The sequence below is a fragment of the Corvus cornix genome, chromosome 17, assembly GCF_000738735.6.
Source record: "Corvus cornix cornix isolate S_Up_H32 chromosome 17, ASM73873v5, whole genome shotgun sequence".
Classification (NCBI taxonomy): Eukaryota; Metazoa; Chordata; class Aves; order Passeriformes; family Corvidae; genus Corvus; species Corvus cornix.
This window is the reverse complement of record NC_046346.1, coordinates 2,059,220-2,083,415: the sequence shown is the minus strand read 5'-3', so window position 1 is coordinate 2,083,415 and position 24,196 is coordinate 2,059,220. Positions and strand designations below refer to the sequence as shown.

The window sequence follows — 24,196 nt, the reverse complement described above, 5'->3', positions numbered from 1 at the left end:
GCTGCTCCTGGACAGAAAGCAACCTCTGGAGCTGACAACAGCTTTACTTTGTGCCCCACTTCAGGGTGTTTCCCTGCTGAAAGGCTTTGCAAATGCAGAGCATAAAACTGCCACAGCACAAGTCTCCCTGAAAAACTTTCCGGCCTTCTCATCAATCACAGCGGTTTCTGAGGCTCTTCCTGACATCAAGAGACTCTCTTGGTTCTGCTCTAAATACATGTGTGCTTCTACATCTCACTCTCTGCTTCCTGAAAAGCAACTCCCTCAGCTGGTTCAGCGTGCCAAGATCACTTTTCTACCCTCAACAGCACAACTGGAGCTGTGTTTCCTGCTGAATAGTGGAAACAGGGACCTAAAATTTCCATGGAAACATTACCATTTAACAGTACTTAAAGCAATTGAGCACAGTGTTTTTAAAAGGCTAAATCATTTTGCATTAATCATATTTGATGGACAGGTGAAGGATTTTTGGTTAGCTGTGTGGTGATGTTACAGATGCATGATATGATATGAACATGATGCAGAACATCAAGTAGATAAGTTATGAAAACAGAATCCGTGTGACTGTGGCACAGTGTCAGTACCTCTTTGTAAAGGATGTTCCTGATTTAATGAAAGGTTTGCTACTGCCCTGGCTATGCACAATTCTCCCAGACTGCAGAATCAAAATGGCAGATGGTTTTTAGCCCACCTAAAACATTCTGGTTAATAATGTTCTCATACACAAAAGCATAACAACAAACTTCTTCAGTTACAGCCATGACAGAGGAGAAATACCCACCGCTGGCTTTATCAATAACCATGTCATTGTTCCATACAATTCCAGCAGCAACTGGAGGCATTGTTGGTGGCATAGAAACCGTTTTTGTAAGAACCCATTCCAGGGTGGCACTGTCTCGGTACAGTGCTCCTCTCAAGAACACAAGACAGTTCTCTGATTACATGATGGAGAGAGCGAAAGAAAAACAACAGCTGTCTGTGGCTGTGCCTGCCTGTCTTAGATTTACCACAACTCACTTGTAGTGTCAAGGAAAAACTACATAAAAAATGCAGGAAGTTAGACATTTCTGTTGTTTGTGAGTGCTGTTGGAGATGTCCGACTCACTGTCAGATGTGTTATTACATATGATGTTTCACAGAAAGTGCTTCCTGGTAAATTGCTTTTAAGGATCATGTTCCTTTCTCAAACTTCAAACACAATAACCATGGGCGGGATGAGTGTGTTCTGTGGGATATTCCCAAGAGCATGAGCCATAAGGTCCATGTCTTTGTGGGTGGACTTAACAATATTCATGTAATTTAATGTTACACTAAACTTCTTAGGAGCTTAAATGGGTTATCTAACCAACAATTATAACTTGTTCCCTATGTCATGCCAATTTGTTCCCCAGATCCCTACACTCACAGTGCCCAGGGACGCTCGGTGTTGCAAGGAAGATGTTCTGAGGTACACTGTAGCTGGTGAGCATCAAAAATGGGCTTTGCGTGGCTCAGGGCCAACAAGCCATCTGTGCACACTTATCTGTGCATCCACACGCTCATATCCCGGAGCACTGGCTGCAGGGACAGGGTGTCTATAAATAGGTGACGGGAAGGAAGAGGTCACTGGTCTCCAGGGCACTGCCAGCGCTGGCCCCAGCAGTGCTGCTCATCCTCCCTCCCTCGGGATCAGGGGCTGTGCGTGGACACTGACACCTCCCAGACCGCGTGGACGGGTTATTGGGACATCCCACACTGTATCCTAGAATGGTGTTTGGTTAGTGACTGTTGTCCATAGGAGACTGTACTACAGGCCCCCTGTAGATGTGCTTTTGTGTGGACATGCCAATACCTGTATGAAAATTACAAAAACAAGCAATGAAATTCATATAACAAATCATTAAAACAGTATCTGGAATTGAAGAGGTGGGAAGATGTGGCAGAAGCAAGCTTATCCCAACAGCTGAGAGCAATATGTCAAGAAACAGGGAAATATTTGCCAGTTAGTGCAAGGTCTTCCACACCACAAGGAAAATCTCAACTAAACAGAAAGTCAATCTGCCAGGGATAAAGTCAGGAAAAAGTTAGTAACATCCAGAGATGAGAACAAACCTCAGCATACAGACACTCGAGTTAAAGATTTGGAAGAAAAGTGGAAAAAGGACAAGTTGGGAAGAGAGGCTGTGGCCACGCAGAGCTGGAAATGGGCGAACCAGCTCAGAGAAGAGATACTTATCACCCCCAAGTGCCCTGGGCAGAGACAATGACCCTGTGTGCGCTCAGCACGTGGAAGCTGTGCCCTCGCCGTGCTTGCTTGGCCTTCACCTCCTGCTAGTGCCCTGTTCTGAGGGTCGAGTCCCCCGGCCCTGCTGCCTCGGCGCAGGGGACACGGCCCGAGCCTCCCACGGCACGGGAGAGAAGGGCGTCTTTGTTCGGAGCCTCAACACCCGCCTTGTTCCCTTGGGAGCAGCAGGGAGAGGACAGCAGGGGTACGGGAGCTCCGGGCGTTCCCTGGATTTGCTGGTGAGCATTTCCCGGGATGATGTACCTTGGCTCCAGTGGGGAGGCCGCAGGCAGCGGCGGCTCCATGGTGGCAGCGGAAGGGCAGGAGGGACCTGGCCATGGCAGGACTGGGGGGACACTCGGGTGGCTGAGGGGATGGGCAGGTCCGGGGGGGGCACGGGCGGTACCAGCATCATGTCTGGCCTCACCGCTGGTTAACTGGTGGTGCCAGGTTAACTGAGCCCAGGGTACCCGTGCCCAGGTGAGCCATGCCGGGATCCCGGTGCCCGTGTCCCGGCGGTCCCGCAGCCGCGCCCAGGGAGGCGGGCGGCGGGGCGGAGGCGGGGGAGCTCCGGGTCCCGCCCCTGGGGCTGCCCGGCTCTGCCCGGCCCTGCCCGGCTCTGCCCTGCCCTGCCCGGCCCGGCCCGGCCCCGCAGCTGCCTCTGCCCGCGAGTGCCAGCACCAGGTAGGGCCGGGAGCGGCTGCCGGCGTTTCCCCGGCTCCTCGCCGCACGGCCGGGCGGAGGGAACTGGGCTCGGAGGGACGGAGGGAGGGGGCCGGGGTCCCGGGTCCCGTCCCGGGGCGTTTCCTGCGGCATCTGCGAGGATCTGCCGGGCTGTGCCGGGCTGTGCCGGGCTCCGCGGGAGCGCTGCCGCCGAGGAGCAGTTCCCGTCCGGCGGGCACCGGCGGGGCCGGGGAGCGGAGGAGCCCCCCCCCCCCCCCAAGTCCGGTGCGCCTGTGAACGCCGGTGAAAGCAGTGCGAGTGGTGATGGGAACAGTGGGGGCTTGTTTGTTTTGTTCTTTGCCTGGGGGAAGAATGTTTGAAAGCTCTGTTTGAATAGAAATTCAAAAAATGTAGACACTGAAAACATATTTAAAATGTTTCCTAGGAAGAGTGTTAAAAAAAAAAGTTATGGGGATGACTTGTTTCAAGGAGGCCTCATTAGTAAGTAGATCCCTCTTGGAATAAAACTGCTTTGAATGTTATTTGCTTTTGGATGTAAAAAATCCGACTTTGCTAACAAGGATGATACTAGCATTGTTTCCCCTTAAGTCTCTTATTTTTCTTACTGATCATTACAATTTCCATTTTCCACTACCAACTCTGCATGATGCAAGTTTATCGGCAAAAAAAAAATTTTCCTTTATTTCCTTTGTGGGAGTAGAGCATGGCTCATCTCAGGGTGTCCTGCTCTGGAGTCAGAGGGGGTGGGGGTTCCTTAAATGCCTCTCCTCCTTTGGGTTTCTCAAACTGTTTTACGGAATACCTTATAACATCCATCTGGAAAAATGAAGCGAAACCTAAGTGCTGAGAAATGAGTCTCTCACAGGCTATTGCAACTGGTTTATTTTGTCCACGAGACAGTTTATTCCATAGTTTCTGCCACAGAGAGGTGGGAGATGGAAGCTTAGCCTGTGCAGGAGCAGAGAGAAGCAGAAGTCAGCCCTGTTTAATATCTGCTCCATGGGATGGGTGCTGCTGGCATCGCCACCGCCTCCCTGCCCTCCCCACTGCCTGGGCTTGGTGTGGTTTCAGGCTCTGGTTGAACTCTGTCCATCTCCAGAGCGGATAATGGGAATGCTGGCCCATGCTCAGGCACCATCCCAGGGTGTCAGTGGTCATCTGTACCATCACCAGACTTGCTGGAGTGGTGGGAATTCCAGCTCTGAGGGTTTCACTAGAATTCAGCATGAAGACAGGGTGGGAATTTTAGTCACACCTCGTTGGTGACAAGGGTGGATGGTGAGCGTCTGGAATGTTAAATGTTTTAAGACAGGAAGAGATTTTTCCAGTGGTTATTTGAGAGTTTAGATGAGTTTTAGTGAGAGCTGAGTACCTGCAGTGTCCCCAGAGGAATGACTCCAGCTCTTGGCAGAGTGGAGGTTTTCTCTGGCTGGATAAAATTCCAGTGCTATGGGGAAAACAGTGGGGAAATTGAACCAGCCATAAATCTTTGGCTGCTTCTGAATGTCGAAAGGGTGACAAAGCAAAAATGCTACTGGTGCTGCTAGTTTAACTTTGATTTTACAGGCACAAATCCAACACGTTTGTGAATTTGTTCCTTTCATCACCAAAGCAGCGATGGGAGCACTCTGCAATCCAGGTTCATGGCTCTGATAATGTTACCAGGGGGATTGCTGCCAGCTCTGGCTAAAAGGCTGCCTGATGTGTTCCAGTACAGGGCTGTTTTTGTAATGCTTTATATAATTTTGGGAGTGCTGCAGCCACGTCCTGAGGTGGTGGTGTGGGCAGCAGTGTCACTGAGCCTCTGTGCCAGGGAAGGGGTAGGGACTTTCCTCTGGAGCAAGGAGCAGCAGGTTCAACTGCTGACCCAGACTGAGCCAATGCTTTCCCCCATCCCAAATTCAGATAAAACAACTTTTTGTTGTAGCTTGGATGTTTTACAGAATTCTGGTGGGAACCAAACCATTTTTAAAATAGCCCTGTGACGTATGTAGTGCTCAGGATTGCTATCTGCTTTCAGCTCACTTATAAATACAAGCTTCCATTTTAATCCCAGTCCCAGACATTAGTGTTGCTACCGAGTGGCATGTATGGGAAAGAGGATTTTGGGCAGAAATGTGCCACTTCACAAAACAACTATTGCCCTGTTTTACTTTGGAATCTGGAGACCTAAAGAAACTTTTTTTTGTTCTTTAAGCTGAGGTGATCAAGTGTTGCAGCTTGGTTGCAGTAAAGCAGAACATGGTTAAACACAGATACGAAGTAGCTTGGGCACAGTAACTACTGCCTAGAGAGAAGCTCCTGATTTCTGTTCCCTTCCACAGCACTCGGGAATTATCATGTGAATAATCAAGTTCTGAGTATGTCTCTGCCTCTGCCTGATTATTATCAAATGTTTTTCCCGAAAAGGCAGAAGAGTCTGATACAGACAATTTGTCTGTAACGAGATGTGTATTATTTGTGTTGGTTAGTGATTGTCTGGTACTCCGGGCCGGGTATTTGATATCTCTTCTAACAATTTCAGCTGAAAAGAAAATTGTATATATTGATATTTCATATGTTTACTTCTAATCTCTTTTGGATCCTTTTAAACTCAAGACTCAAAAGATGTCTTGTGCAGTGGCTTTCAGAGGTCACTGAGGTTTTGCATTAGGAAGAAAACCTCAAATTTTTTTGTGAAGCTTTTGTGCAGCTCTTTGTGTACCTCTGTCACTTCATTTGTTCTGCTTCTCACAGCATTAGTTCAAGTGTGTGTCTTTTCAGTCTCTTAATCATTAATTAATCACTTCAGACACTAAGAAGCCTGAGGGAATCGGAAAGAAATGCTCTGGATGATTAATCCTTTTCCCTTAAAAGCACTAAACTTGCTGGAGTTCTCAGCTCTGAGCCATGCCGGAACTATTTTTTCTGTGTCAGACACAAGCTCCCTAGGTGGGGATAGTGCACAGCTATTGAGCTGAACACTGGGGTTTGGCAGTTCGGGAAGTGTTTTACTGCAGGAGGCTCCACAAAGCAGTGGGAGAAGGGAATGCAGCCGGAGACAGCCCCGGGCCACAGCAGAGCTGTCACGCTGGGTCAGCACTGTCTCACAGCAGATGTTTGCACAAAGAGAATGGAAAAGTGCTCAGGCAGTTTTCCTCAGGCCTGTCCTTGTGACTTTGGCAGTCGGGAAGTGTCGTGATCAGGGATTTCTGACTTGAAGGTTCGTTCGGATATTTCAGTGAGGAGGACAAAGGTAAATGAACCGGTGGTGGGAGTGTCTGAGCGCTGTGTATGCCCCAGGTCTGGATTTCAGAGGTTTTGCCTCTGCCTCATCTCTGCTTCCCAGGAAGTCGCAGACGTTGGCAGATTTTCAATATTTACACTGTGTCCTACACCCTGATAGCAAACTGCACCAACTGCCAGAGCAGATTCATCAGGCCGCTTATCAGCTGTCAGACACTGCTGGGTGCCTCTGTCTGCCCCTGCAGCAGTGTGTTCCTACCCTCCAGACCCAGCTGCACTGCTGGAACGTGCCCATGGCACAGGGAAATGCTGGGAATGCTTCCCTTGGACAGCCCAGGGCCGGCTGTGTCCATCGGTGTGTGCACCCTGTTGATCCAGGGGTGTATCCAGAGCGCTGGAACGGAGCTGCCTGTTAATGTGACACTGATAAATCCCATCACAGACGAAATCAGGCCAGACAGTGTCCATTCAATGTCAACCCAGTACTTCCCACCTGCTCAGGGAAGGAAAGTGTGGTCGGAGAAGTTAGGAAAGGCAGCAACAGCCTGTCTCAGCAGGATGGCCAGGTATTTATCTCTGATTATCCACTAATGATGCATTTGCAAGGTTAAATAGAGCTCTGACATTAGTGGAGTTAAACAGAGCTCTGGGGTGCTTTGCACTGCTGGGCTGTCTGGAAATGCCAGTGTGGAATGGCCGTGCTGGATCAGGACGCGCAGGGAGCCTGGAGGCGCCGCTGGCGTTGGGAGTGGTTGATTTGGTTGGTATTCTGGCGATCTCCCACTGCCCTCCGGAGAACGACCTTTATTTTACTTGGTTCAGTTTTCCCAGCTTTGGGACTTGGTGAGCAGTTGTGTTCTCAGTCAGGATATTCCAGGTTGTCAGGTTTTTGTGATCAAAATTTGGGATGTGATGGTGTCTGGATGGAAGGTTTAGATGGTATGGACTCTAAAGATTTATATCTTTTTTTTCCTTTTGCCTGTTTCAGAGTGTTCTTTTCTGACTATAGACTGTGGTTTTGGTCTTTCCTTTGCTCTTTTTTGTTCCTCATTCACCTCCCACTGAGAACCTGGAGAGCTGGAACCGATCTCAGCTGAGGTCCCAGCACAACTGGAGTGGGAGAAACAACTGTTTGTCTGTATTAGGGCAGTCAGGCAGTGGGACACCGTCCAAACCCAAAGTTTAAACATATGTTATTTATTCAGTGTTTCCACATGCAGTAAAAGTACAGCTACAATTCAAAACAGCATCTTTAAAACACTGGAAGAAATGAATCATCCTGGGATCTCTCAAGATGGACGGAGGCTGCTGCAGTGGGCACCGACACCGTGAGGACTTTTCCTTCTCTCAGGCTCTCTGCTCTGACAATGCTTGTGGTTCCTCCACACCAAAGCCTGAATCCTGCTTGAAATGAGATAAAATTAAACCCTCTTCTGTTAATCACTTGGCTCCGAGGAAGAAGGGATGGTTCTGGCGTGTGTGTTTATAGCATTGCCCTCTTGTGGCTGTGCCGGCGGGATGGGAGCCGAGTGCTCCGGGCATTCCTGCTGCCAGGGCTGTGCTGCTCCCACGGGTTGCGTTCCCTGGGTCTGGAGCTGGGAACAGCCTGAGTGAGAAGATCTGCATCTTCAGCCACAGTCATTAACACCTGGCCACACCTGCATGTGTCAGGAGAACTGGGACAGGATGGAGAGGGGAACTGATAACTCCGTTTCCACACTGGTATACTTGGAAGTTGGTGTTTGTGAAGGAAGCCACATCATGGGAAATGGGGAAATGGAGGAGTCCTGTCTCCCCCTGAAGAGGAGGGTGGTGGAGATGTGCAGAAGCTGCCAGCACTTGTGTGTGCTGGGGCAGGACTGGAGGAAGCTTTGGGTCACACAGGTCTGTGACTGTTCCCTGCCAGCAGGTGAGCACGGGAGCCTGGAACCTTTTCTGAGCTAGAAGGATTGATTTTGAATGTCTATTAAGTGAACTGATTTTTATTAATCCTGAGTTGCTTTGTGTCCCGTGTGGGTTTTTGATGCGGAAAGTTGAATTCTGCGTGGAGCTGATGTGGAAGGCAGGAACTGAAGGACTCCCACTGGCCCCGTGGTGACACCAGACCTGCTGTGCCATGTCACTGTGGCAATAGCAAAATTCATTTATGTGCTTTTTACTTACTTATACTCAACCCTAACACCTGCCTGTACCTCTCCTGCCCTTGTCCTATGTGTAGCAATGACTCCAAGTCCTTTCACCCCATTGCCTGGGCCCAATACTGCACGAGGAGTGCAAGGCCACACTCTGTGCTTCCCTTTTGGACTTGGTTTAGGCCATCTTTCCTGGTTTCCAGCCTTTCTCTGGCAATAATGTATTACTCCGTTCCTCTTTGGGTTATGGATCATGGATTGAACAACTTCTGTGCTGCAGAGGAATGTCTCAGCTTGTTCTCTGGGGAAAAAGAGTTTGCATAAAGTTGCAGATGATTTCCCCTGAACAGGCAGGACCTGGAGACTGGAGGAAGAACATCTGTGTCATTTCCCTGCAGCTGACCACAGGCATGTCTTCACTGCCTCCCTTAATGTGTTCTGGCTGTCACCAGCAGCTCTCTCTCTGGAACATAATTTGGGGAGGTAGCCATATTTTAATGTGCTGGTTTATGTCTTATGTGTTACATAAGCACTCCTTAAATATTTTTTCAGCACTGAACAATGATCTGTGTTGGAGTATAATTCTGGATTTATTTTTGCTCCCCAGTGAATGACAGTGGTCGGTGGTTTCCACTGATCCAGCCTTCCCTGTGCTGTGTGTGTTTAAGTGCATGATTCAGCTCTCACTTATGCTCAAGGCAGGACTCTTAACCAGCTGATTGTATCAGCAGATTTTCCCTGGGTGTGTTTCAGACGGCAAACCTGTCTAATCTCCAAAGCTTTCTCCCATGGAAGTAATATTCTCCCCAGTTTACATCACTGCAACTGAGAAGAAACTCAGGTTTTTGTGTTGAAGTTTTCAGCCTGGGTGCATCCGGGCTGAAAGCTCTGTGTTTACTAAATGGGTTGTATTCAAAAGGTACAGAGACCAGAATAGAACTGATGTGACTCATAGTGCAAACAAACAGCTGGAAAAAGTGAACAATACTCAAATCTTCTGGGCCTTCTAATTTGCTAAAGTGGTTTAGTAGGAATCTTAACATGCAAAAAAAACTACTTGCCAGTTGTACAGCTAATGCTGGACTTTGTGTCCTGGACTCTTGATCTGAGTTAGGCAACTCAGTTCGAATTTTTTTGGATTTGTGGCTTTTCTGTTAAGATGTAGCTGCTGGGAATGCCATTAACTGTGCTGCTCCTCATACAGGGAGCTGAAATAGTTCATGGAGTCACCATGGCTGGGGCAGGGGAGGCTCTCCCATGCCAATTTTTTCTTATCCCAAATAACCTTTGTTTGCTGGCTTCTTCAAGGGATGGAAAGAAAGGAGATGGGTTTAGTTTTGTGTATATATGAATTTAGGGCTGTCTGGAGACTGAAAACTGAGCTAATCCATCACTTTAGATATTTTCCAGTGCCTGTCCCCTTGGTAACAAAGCTGAAGTCCTGGCAGAGTTATTTTCAATGGTTTACTGAAGAATTACTGATATTCTATACTGGTTTGGCAGGGAAGCGGAAGGAATAAACAAGTATTTCCATTTTCAGGGTGTGCTGTCATCGCTGTGGATCCTGTGCTAAACTTTCTCTGTGTTCAGCAGCATCATGTCCTGAGTTTTGGATTGTCAGAACTTGAGTGATCCTGTGCTGTTCATTCTCACAATCTTTGTTAATTCATCAGAGTTTTTACGAGTCAGCAGCAGATCAGAGAATAAAGAAATGGCTACGTGGGTAATCAGACAGTGTGGATTGTGTTCAACGTGCATAAAGAGCTGAACCTGAAGCAAGCAAATAACTTTACTGGGGTTCTTGTTTATGTGATCTCTTCAGTGTCACTATTTCAGACCTGGAGAATGCAGCCCTTGCTCTGGGGTGTTACTGTGGCAAGTACAACCTGTAGATTTCCTGGGATTGATCATGCCAGGAGGATTATACTCCTTTGCCTCTTGCAAAACAAGGATTTAGGGTTTTCCTGTTGTTGCAGCAGAAATACAGTGGTGATTTACCTCTTCTGGCACTTGGTATAGGAGGTCTGGAATGCTGTGAGATAAGGGAGGCTTTCTTCTTTTGAGGACATATATTGTTATTTATTTGGAGCAGTTCATATTCTCCTGACAATGTTTGGCAAATAAATAAAAGGAAAGAGAGAGTTAGTTGGGTGGAAATGCAAATGTTTGCCCCCAAGGTCCAATAAGGATTGGTGCACAAGGGGCATTTTTGCAGCATGACTCTGTAATGTGGATACAGACTCTACTCAGATTTACTGTTCTCCTCATATTTAAGAAATTCAGTCTGTATTTGCAAGTTATTTTGATATTCTGCAAGTGTCATCTGTTAAAATAAAAAATACATCCTTTGCCATGTAGAAAGGCATGAATTGGTCCAGCAGTGAGCAGCAGGTGGTTTGGATGCTCTGTGGTGAAATGTCATGTTGGCTGCAGCCCTTCCTGTGTGGGGTTTGTTTATGCAGCAAATTTAGACAAATTATCTGAACCCATCATGAGTCGACACCAGAGCTGCAAATGAGCACAACCACATGGGGACGTGGCCTAGCCTTGTTTCTGTCTCATTTAATTCAGCCAAGCTTTCCTGAGCAGCCCTGTGCAGGTAAGTCCTGACTATATTTGTGGGTATATTCAGGTGTGAATTGCCACAAATTATTACAAGTTAACTGGGCCTCCCAAAAAATGCTGTGCTCATTTTTCTCTTGTTAGTGGCTAGTTACTGAATGAAATAAAGATTTTCCTTCTTTCCCTGCTGTGAGTGTTGGATGATATTATCTTGTAGAAAGTTACTTTAGATACATCATTAAGCTTTAGATGGTGGTAGATGTGAAGATGTGAGAGTGTATTTGATGTGGAGGAACCACACATTAATTATTCCCTGCAATGGATTTTGCAGTGTGATGAGGTAGAGTAAGAGATTCCAGGCTCAATGTCCACAGGTTACTCCTGAAGGGAGCAGGACATTCCTCTCAGTATGGTTGTGCTGGGTGGTGCAGAACTGGGCAGCTCCTGGGCAGAAATTCGGAGGAGGCTAAAGACAAATGGCCAAAGTGCTGCTGGTGTCAGTCTGTGAGGGCATAGGTGACTGTGACAGATGAGGGGGAGGCACAGACACAGGGATGAATAAGCAGAGCAGAAACGAAGAATTCAGGGAGGGAGGCAAAGAGAGCTGTTTGTTACAAGTTGCAGGATGAAAATAGGAAAGGTGGTTTGGGTTGGATACCAGGAGAGACAAGAGCTGAGGCCCAGATCAGAGGTGGTGGAAGCAGCAGCAGCAGCCAGGGCTTGCACAGCACAGCACTGGGAGGGTGCACAGCAGTATCAGGATTGCTGAGCAGGGGGACTGGGGGCCTCTCTGCCTTTTCTGGCCTTTGCCCTGAAGCAAACAGCTTCCAGCTTCGAGGAGATCGTTTCACACTTCCCTGGAGCAGCAGCTCCAGGCTGCCATTGGTCTGTGACTTTGATCAGCGTGCGCTTCCCTCGCGTACCGAGTGGCGCCTTTCGTGTTGAGTGCCCAGGAGCAAATCCCTGGAATTGTTCCTGTAGGCCAGACTCCATCCCAGGGCATTCCCAGGCTGGCCTGTCCTGGTGGTGTGACTGCACATCTGGAGACCATAATGAACTTGTTGTCTTCCAATGGTTGCTCAAATCGTTGGACCAATTTTCCTAAGTTCTCGTTTTTATCACTATGCAGCCAAGTGTCATTTAGCTGATCCATCTGCACTGAAATCCTGTATTCCAACCCCTTTCCTTGTTTTCCTTAAACAACTTTCCTTTGCACAAGATGTTGGCTGTGTGTAGCACCCTTTCTGGGACTGAACTGGACACTTTTATTATCAGCAGCTTGAAGAGTGCCTATTTGCCATGTCTCCATCAGGAGACACCCTTTTCAGTAGGGCCCTGGCGATCTCAGCTGGCAAATGCCTCAGAACCATGTCCAGAGCAAACATTTCTGGGGCTTGATTTAACAATGCAACACTTGCTGCCAGCAGTAATAACCCAAACCAGCTGTTGGGGTAGATTTACACCTATTCCCTCCGGGAATGGCTCAGATTAATTAATTTTACGAAAGAGCACTATAATATACAATTTATGCACTGTAGCCCTCTTTCCATTTTTTGCCTGTATTTACGTACTGCAGCTCATTGGCAATGCAAGCTTGGACTTACAAAATACCAAATTAATTAGAAGACTAAATAAATTGCTTTTCAAAAATATTGTATCTGCATATATCTGCAGATTACATTATCTCCTACAGTGGGATGTTAACAAAGAAGATTATCCCGGGTCTTTTTGCCTTCAGTCTGTGAGGTTTGCCCAGGTGTGGCACTATACAGGTATTTAATTTAGTAATAAAAAGTCCAGAGTATTTTTCCATTTGGAAAGGACCCATCTCTTTCTAATGTTATGCAACCCAGTTATTTTGGTTTGGGTTTGCTGCAGCTGCCAAAGCCTTTCCCAGCTGCCTTCCTTGGAGTCAAGGTTCCAACATGTTTTCCACTGACTTAGACCTCTGACACTCTGAACTTCCTTCACAGAGATCAGAAATACCAGCAGGACTAGCACATTGTTTTTATTGTCTGTTTCAGTTTGAGAATTTCCAGTGAAATTTTCAAAGGTACATTGCCAAGGTGACATTTCAAATTAAAATGCATCAGCTTGGATAAGAGAGCAGCAGAGTGTTCTCAGGAGAGAGGGAAAGAAAATATCCTCATGGAGAGTGGAGAAAGCACAAAGCAGCGTCTGCTCTTTCCTTCGTGGAAGTTTTGTTGTGGACTTCTGTGGGTGGAGGGTTTGGCCCCTTATTTAAGCATCTTTTGAGAGATTCTGGCAGTGGGAAGCTCAGCCTGTCAGTAATTCTCCCCTGGGTGTGTTGAGAGCAGAAGTGCCCAGGAGCACAACCCCACATTGTGTGGCTGCTCTGTTCCTGAGGGCCACAGGGAAAGCTTCCTGCACAGCTCACTCACTGCAAACACTTGGGAAATGTGATAGATGAACTTGCTGAAGTGTGAGACGGCTGGGAGAATAATCTCTTTATTGGTGCCAGATCACTGGGATGCTACAGTCAGCCCTGTTGTAATTCCTTTGGGCTGAGTAGGTTTGATGGCTGTTGTGTTCCTGTCACAGCGTGTTGCTATTGAAATTATTGAATTACCGAATGAGCTTTTGTTCTGTCACCTACCAGACTCTGAATGCTCTGTTGTGAACCTGGGAGCTGAAATCCATCAGTGCATCCCCAACCTCCCCCAAGCTGCTACTCTGACAGTGGCGTGTGTGGAGGTTCATTCAGGTGCAAAGCAGGGGCTGAACTCTGCTCCTCTGACAAGTTCAGGGAGCTGAGGGTGCATTCCCCCATCCTCAGGTTGCTCAGTTGAATCCTTGTCTTCTCCAAAGTCTCTTTCCCTGCATCCGCTGCCAGCTGGAGCAGCCGTGCTGTTGTTCCTCTGTGTCTCATCAACTTCCCAGCTCTCAGCTGACAAAATGTTGCCTCTGTTGCTGATGTCTCTTAATTTCTCCCTGTGAGTGGATATTTGGCCTGTGTGACCCCCACTGCGCTGTCGGTAATGGATAGCACATTGTGTGCAGTGAGTGCCTGCTGGGCTGCAGGCTCTCCGAGGGGCTGGAGGAGGCTCTGGGATTCCAGCAGGATTGTTTGCACAAACACGTTACGCCCCTGTGCTGCCGAGGGGGTGGGTGTGTTTGTCCCCGATAAAAGATTGGCTTCTGCCCTTCATCTTCCCCAGCAGCGAGAGGAGCAGGGAGCTGGGACTCCTCACAGCCTCTGCGGGAGAAGGGAGAAGCCCATTTGCTCGTAGAAATGGGCAGAAAGGACTTCAATTATCTTTTCCTCACCATTTTCTGCACAATGGCTCTGAAGCTGAGCTGTGTCAGCTCCATGTCTGTGGCAGGGCTTGGATATGTTGTTACAGCAGCTGTTGTGCTTTCAGCTGTGGTAAGTGATTAACATCACAATTAAACACTGAAAAACTTCTGGTTTCCAACTACTTACAGGAGTCACTCTCCTTTAACTCTTTGTCAGGGTTTTGTCCAGGTTTTAGTGGGAATTTGGGAGGATTCAGTCTGACTGGAATCCTGATGATAAAGTTAATTATTTTCCATCTTTGATACTTGATTTCAGCTTAGGAATCGCTTTGGTACCTAACTTACTATTTTGCTTTCTAGTTTGTAACATTCTTTGTTTCTGCCTTGAAAGCTGAGCATATTTTACTTTTGTCCATCAGCTGCTGTGAACCATCTTCTTTGTCAAAGTATTGAATGCTTCTGCTATAATATTGCAATGTTTTCTTCCCTGCTATCTGATAGCGTCAAAGGTGTGGTGTGATCGATGGACAGACTTCATTGCCAATACACCAGAAATGTTCTATTTCCTTTCAGAATTATCAAAGTGAATTCTTTTACAAGAGAGGAAAGTGTTCATTATGTTTGTTTAAAAAAAAAGGATATTGCACCATGTTAATATATTGCATAAGTATGGCAAGAAACATATTAAACCAAAATTGCAATGTCCTTAGGACAGGATGTTGTGTAAGTTAATGTAATTCCTGCAAGGGAGCAGTCAAAGTAACAGGTAAGAATGGAAAAGCTTTGAGAAACCTGTTAATTACCTAAATCTTCAATGATACTCACAGCATTTTCCATTTGGATTTAGAAAACCTGTAAATCATGTTTGTGCAGGATGTACAACATGTGGAGTTAAAAGGGGTTTCTTTCCAACAGCCTGGAATGTCAAACTTCACTTATGTGTCATACTGAAAAGTTATAAATTAGTAAGGAAAATATAGAGATTAAAATCCAGAGAGAGAGACAATAGAGTTTAGAAGAGGAAAAGTCAGGAATAAACCAGGAATTAGAGGTGATTGGAAGTGAAAATAAGCTGAGCAATAGAGAGCGATTCTTTCCACACCCATCCTTTTTTTTTCCCCCTTCAAAACTCAGTGCACGAGAAAAAAGGAATCTTTCCACTTTTTGCCTGGCACAACAGATTAAGAGATGAGAAGTAACTTAAATCCTTCCTTGTGTCCTGCACGCTGAACAGCATCCTCTGTCTCGCCCCCAGCCTGTCACCATGGTGGAACACGCAGAGTTTTTGAAGGCTGGGAAGGAACCCGGCCTTCAGATCTGGAGGGTCGAGAAATTTGATTTGGTCCCAGTGCCAAAAAACCTGTATGGAGACTTCTTCACTGGAGATTCCTACCTGGTGCTGAACACCATCAAGCAGCGCAGCGGGAACCTCCAGTACGACCTGCATTTCTGGTTGGGTGAGTGCTGGGAGTGTCCCTGTGGAACTGGGAGCCCAGAGGGACCCCTGAGCCTGACTGCACCACCATGGCCAGTTAATGTTACCCAAGGAAATAAAAAGCAGAACAGTGAGAATGCAGTTCTGGCTGTAAATAGCCCTACTCACCTCAGATATTTGCATGGTCTCTGCAATAGGGAGTACAGCCACCTCTGTTTGTAAAAACAGCTGGTCCTGGGCAATAGCACAGGTAAGTCCCTGTTCTCCAGAGGTTCACAGGGAAGACAAGATCTCAGGGGAAAGGGCTGGCTGAAATCCTTTCTGCCTGAAAGGAGGGAGGTCAGGTGTGTTCCTCCTGATCAGGGAGTGGGATTTTTCCCTCTCCTAACTGCCCTCTGCAGTCCATGTCACAGAGTACCATGCCAAGGCTTTCCCCACAGGCTGCAAACCCCAGACTCTTTGACAGTATCACAGTTAAACCTGCTTTCTCCCTGTGTGTTTGCACAGTTGAATGCAGAGGCAGACCCTGCATTCCCTCCCAGTGTCTCTCTCAATGTTTCAGGTGATGAAAGCTCTCAGGATGAGCGTGGGGCTGCTGCCATCTTCACTGTGCAGATGGATGAGCACCTGCAGGGAAAGGCTGTGCAGCACCGTGAGGTGCAGGGCCACGAGTCCCCCACCTTCCTGGGCTACTTCAAATCTGGCATCAAATACAAGGTGGGTGATAACAGAACCTAGTCTGCAAGAAATGGCATCCTGCCCAATTCCCAGGAGAGTGAGAATTGCCTTTTTTCCAGTTGTTCAAAACCCATTCTCAGCCAGATGTTCTCAATGACTTAGAACTGCACAGGGTGGAGAACAGCAGATCCCAGTGGGAGAGATTTGGCTGAATTAATAATACACAAGAAAAGCCCCAGAAAGTTTTAGGAATCAAGGTTTTGTTTTTCTTTGAGAGGCAGAGGAAAGAACAGTCCCAAGGCACCTGGAATGAATTTAAGAAGCAGCAAAGTTAATGGGAAACGCCTACCCAGGAGATTTGATTTCTCCCCACTTGCATAACAGTTTGACCTTGCAGTCTCTGTGCTGAGCCCACCCTCTCAGCATGTGCAATGTTTTGGTAAAGGAGATGAACAGTAGTGGGAGTTACTCCTCCCTGCCATCACAATAAAGTGGGATAGAAGTGAAAACATGCAGTCGATCAATTGTATCTGTTAGGAATCCAAAGGCACAAGCAAAGTGATATCAGGTCACATGCTTGCAAAGTGCTCACATTGCCTCACGTCTGAGACTTTCCTGATCTTTCTGTTTTATTTCACACTCATTTGTTGTTATTTTCATTCATTTAAGCGTAGTTGTGCTTTTTTTGAGGATAACTGACATAGGTCCTGTTGCCTGCACTGATAAATAATTCCCAGTGTCTCTTTATCAGCAGAAAAAGTGAATCTTGAGCTTGGGATAATTTCTGGTAGGCAGGACATGTTATGCAGATGGGAATACACTCTTCCCTCCAGTCCTAGTGTGAATCCTTGCTCCTGTGTTTCCCCTCAGGCTGGTGGTGTGGCTTCTGGCTTCAGACACGTGGTTCCCAACGAGGTCACTGTGCAGAGGCTGCTGCAGGTCAAAGGCAGGCGAACGGTCCGGGCCACGGAGGTCCCTGTGAGCTGGGACAGCTTCAACACAGGGGACTGTTTCATCCTGGACCTGGGCAGTGTGAGTACCATGTCAAAGGCATGTTTGGCAGAATCCCGGGGGCAGGAGGTGTCTGACATTTTACGGAAGGTTTTTTCCCCACTCAGTTGAAGCCATCTCAGTGCTGAGCATCCTGAAACACTGACACTGTTCAGTCCCAGCTGAGCCCTGTCTCCTCTAGAGAGGAGTTGTCAAGCTCTGACGGTGACTTTCTCTTTCCCCCAGAACATCTTCCAATGGTGTGGCTCCGACAGCAACCGCCAGGAGCGGCTGAAGGCCACGGTGCTGGCCAAGGGAATCCGGGACAATGAGCGCAACGGGCGCGCCAAGGTCTACGTGTCAGAGGAGGGATCCGAGCGGGAGGAAATGCTCCAGGTTATTCCCTTTGTCCATTTGTCAGTGCTGGAGTGGGAAGTGCTGTGTGTGGAGGAAAGGGGGGTGTGTCTTTACATGTGAAGTGTTTGTAGTGTAAATACAGCTCAATGCAGACCTGGTCCTCCGCCCCACTGGGACATCAGAGTGTATTTACATGATTGGTTTGGAATTCTCTTCTACTCATTCTCTTGACTGGAGCACCTGGGAAGGAAGATCCTCTTGGGACTGGCTGGTAATGATTTTTCTCTCCCTCACAGGTCCTGGGACCAAAGCCCAGTTTGCCAGCAGGGGCTCCTGATGAGACCAAAACCGACACAGCCAACAGGAAGCTGGCGAAGCTCTACAAGGTAACAAGGAACCCTGACATAACCCTGGGGAGAGTGGACTGATCTTTGTGAAATTAGATGGAGGTGGAATAGCAGAGAGGAGCTGAGCTGCTCTGAGTCCTACTCTTGCCTCACTCTGCTTCTTAACAAGTTTTGTGTATGAACCTGGGGTGCTTACACCACATGTCCATGTACTTTCTGTTGTGTTTGTCACCATTTTTGACTAGTGAGACAGCTGGGACTTTCAGGAATTTTTGAGAGAAAGGTGGAGTGTGAGACAAATGAGGGAAAAAGGGAGTTTTCCTTTTTTGCTGTCAGGCATTGTGTTATGAAGGTGACAGGAAAGAACCAGAAACAGTGAGCCTGAGAAGCAGGACCTGCCCCTTTCTAACACCCAGATGAAGCAATGACTTGGAAGGTGCCACTTGACATCAGCTGTGTGAGTTGGAGAAGAATGTCCAAGACTTTTTGGAAGGAATCTTCTCTAAGCAGCCTCTGGTATCCATGGGGTGAATATCTGCCAAGATGGTTTGTTATGTGGCACTTTGTGCATTAGTCAGTAGAGGAACTCAGACTTTTAACCCCACTTGATACAGGGAGGCTGTTCTCAGTTACCCTCCAGTCCCTATGTGCAGTTGGTTTGCTTTAGAAGATACTTCTTTTGTGCTGAGGATATTTACCATTTTGGTGCAATCTCTGTTTGGTCCCAGCAGTATCTGCTTTGCTAGAAATACTTGAAATTTTCAGAGTAAGTGTTATATTTTTGCTATACTATTGCTGTGTCAGAGGTATCCTGTTTGAAAACAATAGTGCCTGCAGCAGCCAGTGCATTCAAATGGATTTCCCTTCCCCTCCCTGAGTTCTGAGCTATGGCCACGGAGCAGGAGGAAGCAGAGGGTGCCTTATGTGACCTCCATGCTGTGTTGTCACAGGTCTCCAATGGGGCTGGGAACATGGCAGTGTCCCTGGTGGCAGATGAGAACCCCTTCTCCCAGGCAGCCCTGAGTACTGATGACTGCTTCATCCTGGACCATGGCACAGATGGAAAGATCTTTGTTTGGAAAGGTACCAGAGAGAACCAGGGAGAAGATAATTAATATCATAAGTAGAAAGGCAGTTGTTCTCTCTCAGCCATCACAACAGGCACGAAAGAGATTGAACAATTGCCATTTGCTATTTGGCATCTGGAAGGCTGGGCCCTCCTACTTTTGCAAAAGGTATTTGGGACAGTTTCTTCTCTGGGTAAAAAAAATCGGACCCCTTTTCTGTCTATTTTCTTTAAAGGCAAAGGTGCCAACTCTGAAGAGAAGAAGGCAGCACTGAAAACAGCCTCAGAGTTCATTGACAAGATGGGCTATCCCAAACACACCCAGGTAAGGACCTGTGGCAGCCCCACGCACTGGGGTCACTTTTCTGCCCCACGGGCCAGGGGCTGCAGAGCAGGGATGGCTCAGGTGACTTGTCCCCGTCAGTCTCTCAAGTAGCTCCTGTTGTGGGTGATCTGCTCTGTTTTGGGAGATTCTGCAGTGGTGCTCCTGGCCTAAACCAGCATTTACCCCAATACAGCTGGTAGTTAAAGTTTCTTCCTCTTGGACGCTCTTTTACCTTTTCCATGACCCCTCCAAAGAGGAAAAAAGGAGTAGATAAACCTGCTGTTCTTAGGGAGATGCTTCTAAAGGCTCATTCATTTCAGATCCAAGTCCTCCCTGAAAGTGGTGAGACACCTTTGTTCAAGCAATTCTTCAAGAACTGGCGAGACAAGGACCAGACAGAAGGGCTGGGGCAGCCTCACGTTTCTGGCCACGTTGCCAAGATCGAGCAGGTCCCTTTCGACGCGGCCACCCTGCACAGCTCCAAGGCCATGGCTGCCCAGCACGGCATGGAGGATGATGGCTCTGGCAAGAAACAGGTCAGCAGTGGCACAATCCCTTTGGGAAGGTTTCCAAACTTTTCTTTGCTACTTAATGGCATTGCTGCAAGAGCAGCGAGACAAGAGGAGGCTGGAGAGTCATCAACACTGAGGTCTTGTAACTGCTGGGGGAATTTCTGGCACCAGAAATACCATCAGGGTCTTGAAAGCCCTGCAGGTAAGGGGTTGATTCTGACTCCACTATTTCCCAACACTGTGGACATGGATTTATTCCTCCTCCTCCTGGTTACTCTCCCTGTTGCCATCACGTGTGTGAGGGGTGAATGTCTTGGAGCACCTGGGTTCATGACTTTGAGCACAGAAGCAGGGCTGGAGTTGAGCTTGAACGGGCTGGGGGCTGTCCAGAAGCCCGCAGAGGTCCCGGCTGAGGTTTGCCAGATGAAACCCGCCCCGGAAATCCTCAAAGCTGCGCTCAGGACGAGCTGCTGGAGCCGGTGGGAATTGTCCTGCCAGGTTCCGGCAGGGGGCGCGGCAGCACCGCCAGCTCCGGGATGCGGAATTCGGGGATAACGCGTGCCGGGAATGGGCTCGTTCTGCAGCGCCTCTGCTTCTCTCCCGCCAGATTTGGAGAATAGAAGGCTCCGAGAAGGTGCCGGTGGACCCCGCCACGTACGGGCAGTTTTACGGAGGGGACAGCTACATCATCCTGTATGATTACCAGCACGACGGGAAGCAGGGACAGATCATTTACACCTGGTAAGGGACTTATCCTGGGGCAAGTTAGGAAACCCGGGGGCTGCAAGTCCACTTGGAAAATCGATCACTGCTGGTTCCCTCTTTCAGGGGAACCTTGGGAGATAAAACTTCACCCTGGATAACTTTCCCTTGCAAACAAAACAATACCAGAGGTCTGGGATGTTTCATTTGAAGTAGAACAATGGAGGGAATAACTGTGAGCTTTTTTTAGTTTTTCCTTTTTCCCCCACTGGTAGTTACTCCCTTCTTTGGATCAAGCTGTGCTTATCTAGGAAAGTGCTGCTTATCTAGGAAAGGTTCTTATCTCCCCCTGTACTCGATGTGCTACAATAGAGGATAAGGAGTTTCTCCTTTGTATTGAATGAAGTGCTGCAGAGATTGGGTAACACAGGATTTCCTTACCTCCTCTTGATCTCTGTAAGGTGTGTGTGTGGGGGGGAGAGAAAGGCTTAGAATGAAGCTGGGATTTGACCTTGTTCTCCAGGCAGGGCGCCGACTCCACACAGGATGAGATTGCAACCTCTGCATTCCTCACAGTGCAGCTGGATGAGGAGCTGGGAGGCAGCCCCGTGCAGGTAAAGAGACAAACCCAGCAGGGAATAAAGAATGTATATGTATTAACACCTGGCTCAGCTGGGTGCTCTGTGAATATTCCAGCTCGACAGCGGGTTGTAAAAGCCATTTCTGGTACATCTTGTGCTCTTCAAAACTGACAGGAAGTTTCTTTTTCTCCAGAAACGAGTAGTGCAAGGGAAAGAGCCCCCTCACCTGATGAGCATGTTTGGTGGAAAGCCCTTGATTGTTTACAAGGGTGGAACCTCGCGGGAAGGAGGCCAGACAGCCCCTGCAGCAACGCGGCTGTTCCAGGTCCGCTCCAGCACCTCCGGAGCCACCAGAGCAGTGGAGGTATGTGCAGGGCGAGTCAGCCTTGGTGATGTGTGGACAGCCCATGATGGAAACATGATCCAGTTGAAGAGTTCAATTCCCTCTGTGGAAGTGGAACTTGGGCCAGGACACAGGTTCAGAGCCCCACTGCTCTGAGAGAAAATGCACACAAACCCCTCTGTGTGACAACAAGGGGGAGATTAAATCCTAGTGAGGAGAGGGCAGTGGTTTGTGACTGCAGTAACTTCCCAAGTTTCCAGCTTCAAGGGGCCTGTCCTTGTTGACACAGAGGAGTCGGTGTTAATGATTGATCAGCATTGGCAGCAGGGACTGCTCTGCCATGGGCTCCCTGGTGAGCTCCTAAAGCTGCTGCCATAACCACCAGGACTGGCACAATGACAGCCAGGCACTCCTGCCATAGGTCGTGTGTACCTGTAATCACACACTGAAACAGTTATTTACTCTTCCTGTGTGGAAAGTCTAACTCATTGCTGGGATACGGGGAAGGTACAACACATCTGACAGCCTGACATGCTCACATGGAGTATCTTGTTTGCTGTTTATTCAACTATAGGCTCTGGTTTGATTTTGAGGTAACAGGCTCTGTGTAGAGGATGGTTACCTCTGACACCTGCAATGTTCCTTCTTTTCAGCTGGATCCTACAGCCAGCCAGCTGAACTCCAATGATGCCTTTGTCCTGAAAACTCCCACTGCTGCCTACCTGTGGGTTGGCCAAGGAGCCAGCAATGCTGAGAAATCGGGAGCACAGGAGCTGCTGAAGATACTGGGAGCTCGCCCAGTACAGGTTGCTGAGGGCAGAGAGCCAGGTGAGGGGGCCACGGTGGAGTCTGGGATCGTTTCTGTGTAGCTGCACATCCTCAGCAGTTATTTCATGGATATTTTGTCTCCCAGAACAAGGAGATGTGGACATTGGCACAGAGGGGCTTCTCCAGGGTATTCTCGGTGTTTAACAGTGCTTTCATGTCTGTAGGCCCTTGGGACTTTCTGAGCCAGAAGAATGCTTCAAGTCCTACCCAAACTACAACCCCGATGTGGGTTCCATGAACAGGAAGTTCTCTTTCTGTTTCTGTTCTCTTTCTGTTCTCTTTCTCATCAGTCTCTCTTTCTGTTTTGCAGACAATTTCTGGGCAGCCTTGGGTGGCAAAGCTCCGTACCGCACCTCGCCCCGGCTCAAGGACAAGAAGATGGACACTCACCCCCCGCGTCTCTTCGCGTGCTCCAACAAGAGCGGGCGCTTCACCGTGAGTGTCTGGGGGCATTTGTTCAACATCCACCTGGCAGGGCTGGGAGAAGCTCAGGCCCAGCTGCTCTGAGCGCCCCACCAGGGGTTACACCTGATCTTTCTTCATGTCAGTAAGGTAGTGATTCTTGAAGCCCGTGCTCATCTTAACCCTCTGTTTTCCAGATTGAAGAAGTTCCTGGAGATCTGACTCAGGATGACCTTGCCACAGATGATGTGATGCTCCTCGACACATGGGATCAGGTGCGTCACATTCCCAGGGGAACAAGAGGAGCAAAGAGTAGGCACAGATTGGCTCTAGGTGGAGACCTGAACCACAATAGCCAGAAGTGCTGCTGTATTACAGATTCAGCACAAATCAGCCACGAGGCAACTCGGAGATGAATTTTGGTATTTTATGGAGAAATGTTCAAACATCTGCTACTTTCCCCTGATGTTAAGCTGGCATAGAATTTGTTCAAGGATCTACAATTCATGGAGATAAAATGCAGGCAAAAAAAATTCTCATTATTGACCAATAGCTTTGGTCAGGCACACCAATATGAGAATTTTCTGGTTTGTGTCACACTCTGTTCACTGAGGCTTCGTCTAAATTATCCCTTCATAAAGAGATTGGTTGTTGCTGAAGTAATTAATATGCGTATTTTTATCTTTAGGTCTTTGTATGGATTGGGAAAGATGCCCAAGAAGAAGAAAAGACTGAGGCACTGAAATCTGGTAATGTCACATTTTCCTCTCTGAGCTATCCCTTTCTCATTTTCCCACTGTCTGATCATGACTCAGGCAATTTATATTCTAACAGGCATAGATAAAACCACAGGGTACAAAGTTTCAGTGGTTATTTTTGTTTAAATGGCCAGTGTGAAGCTGCCTCTCTGGCAGCCATTTAGGCCCAGTTTAGCTGCTGCTCTGCAGGCCTGGTGCTCAGTGAGATCCCCTCTCTGTGTCCCCAGCCAAACGCTACATTGACACAGACCCATCCACGCGGGACAAGAGGACCCCAGTGACCATTGTCAAACAGGGCTTCGAGCCTCCCACCTTCTCAGGATGGTTCCTGGGCTGGGACGACGACTATTGGGCTGTGGATCCCCTGCAGAGAGCAATGGCAGACGTGGATGTGTGAGGAATGTGTCTGAAACAGAGCAAGTTCAGTGCCTTCAATGCCTTCAAGAGCTCCTTCCTCCAGCAGGATGTATGTTAACGAGGAAATGATGTTAATAGCCAATTAGTTGTGCAATAATTTCCGAAAACAATCATGACCAGTCATTGACCCTACTCCTTGCTTTGATTATATTTAATACAATAAAGCTTGTATGTAATATGGGAGGAACACAAATGGTGGGGTTTGTTACAAAGAAGAAAACATTAAACAGCAGCTGTAGATCCCACGTTTGAACACATCGTAGAAACCAAAACCTTCTTTGTGCCATCTTTTGCACATGGACTTTTTACTAAATGGCTACAGAAATTATTT

At 47.9% G+C, this 24,196-nt stretch overlaps 1 protein-coding gene across 3 annotated transcripts; it reads left to right on the top strand.

Annotated features, from left to right (window-relative positions):
- Positions 1–2,910: 2,910 nt before the first annotated feature.
- GSN (gelsolin) lies at positions 2,911–24,110 on the top strand. Of its 3 annotated transcripts, none has more exons than XM_010397843.4 (17): positions 2,911–2,947; positions 15,380–15,581; positions 16,122–16,276; positions 17,108–17,269; positions 17,474–17,623; positions 17,881–17,970; positions 18,882–19,014; positions 19,234–19,322; positions 19,643–19,858; positions 20,442–20,575; positions 21,060–21,150; positions 21,311–21,481; positions 22,114–22,288; positions 22,599–22,723; positions 22,888–22,965; positions 23,379–23,439; positions 23,676–23,923. In XM_010397843.4, exons 2-17 carry the CDS (start codon positions 15,389–15,391, stop codon positions 23,843–23,845), a joined length of 2,193 nt encoding a protein of 730 aa, XP_010396145.3. In that variant the 5' UTR covers positions 2,911–2,947; positions 15,380–15,388; the 3' UTR covers positions 23,846–23,923. The 3 variants fall into 3 exon arrangements, with proteins under 3 accessions (XP_010396145.3, XP_010396144.2, XP_010396143.2); XM_010397842.4 differs by lacking the exon at positions 2,911–2,947 and adding an exon at positions 3,386–3,427; XM_010397841.4 differs by lacking the exon at positions 2,911–2,947 and adding an exon at positions 14,031–14,254 and having other exon boundaries at positions 23,676–24,110.
- The last annotated feature ends 86 nt before the right edge of the window (positions 24,111–24,196 follow it).

Coding starts and splice junctions, on each gene's coding strand:
- GSN (XM_010397841.4), top strand. CDS start 14,120: ATGGGCAGAAAGGACTTCAATTATCTTTTCCTCACCATTTTCTGCACA. Junction 17,624..17,880: donor AGCGGGAGGAAATGCTCCAG/GTTATTCCCTTT, acceptor TCTCCCTCACAG/GTCCTGGGACCAAAGCCCAG. Junction 19,859..20,441: donor ATGGCTCTGGCAAGAAACAG/GTCAGCAGTGGC, acceptor CTCTCCCGCCAG/ATTTGGAGAATAGAAGGCTC.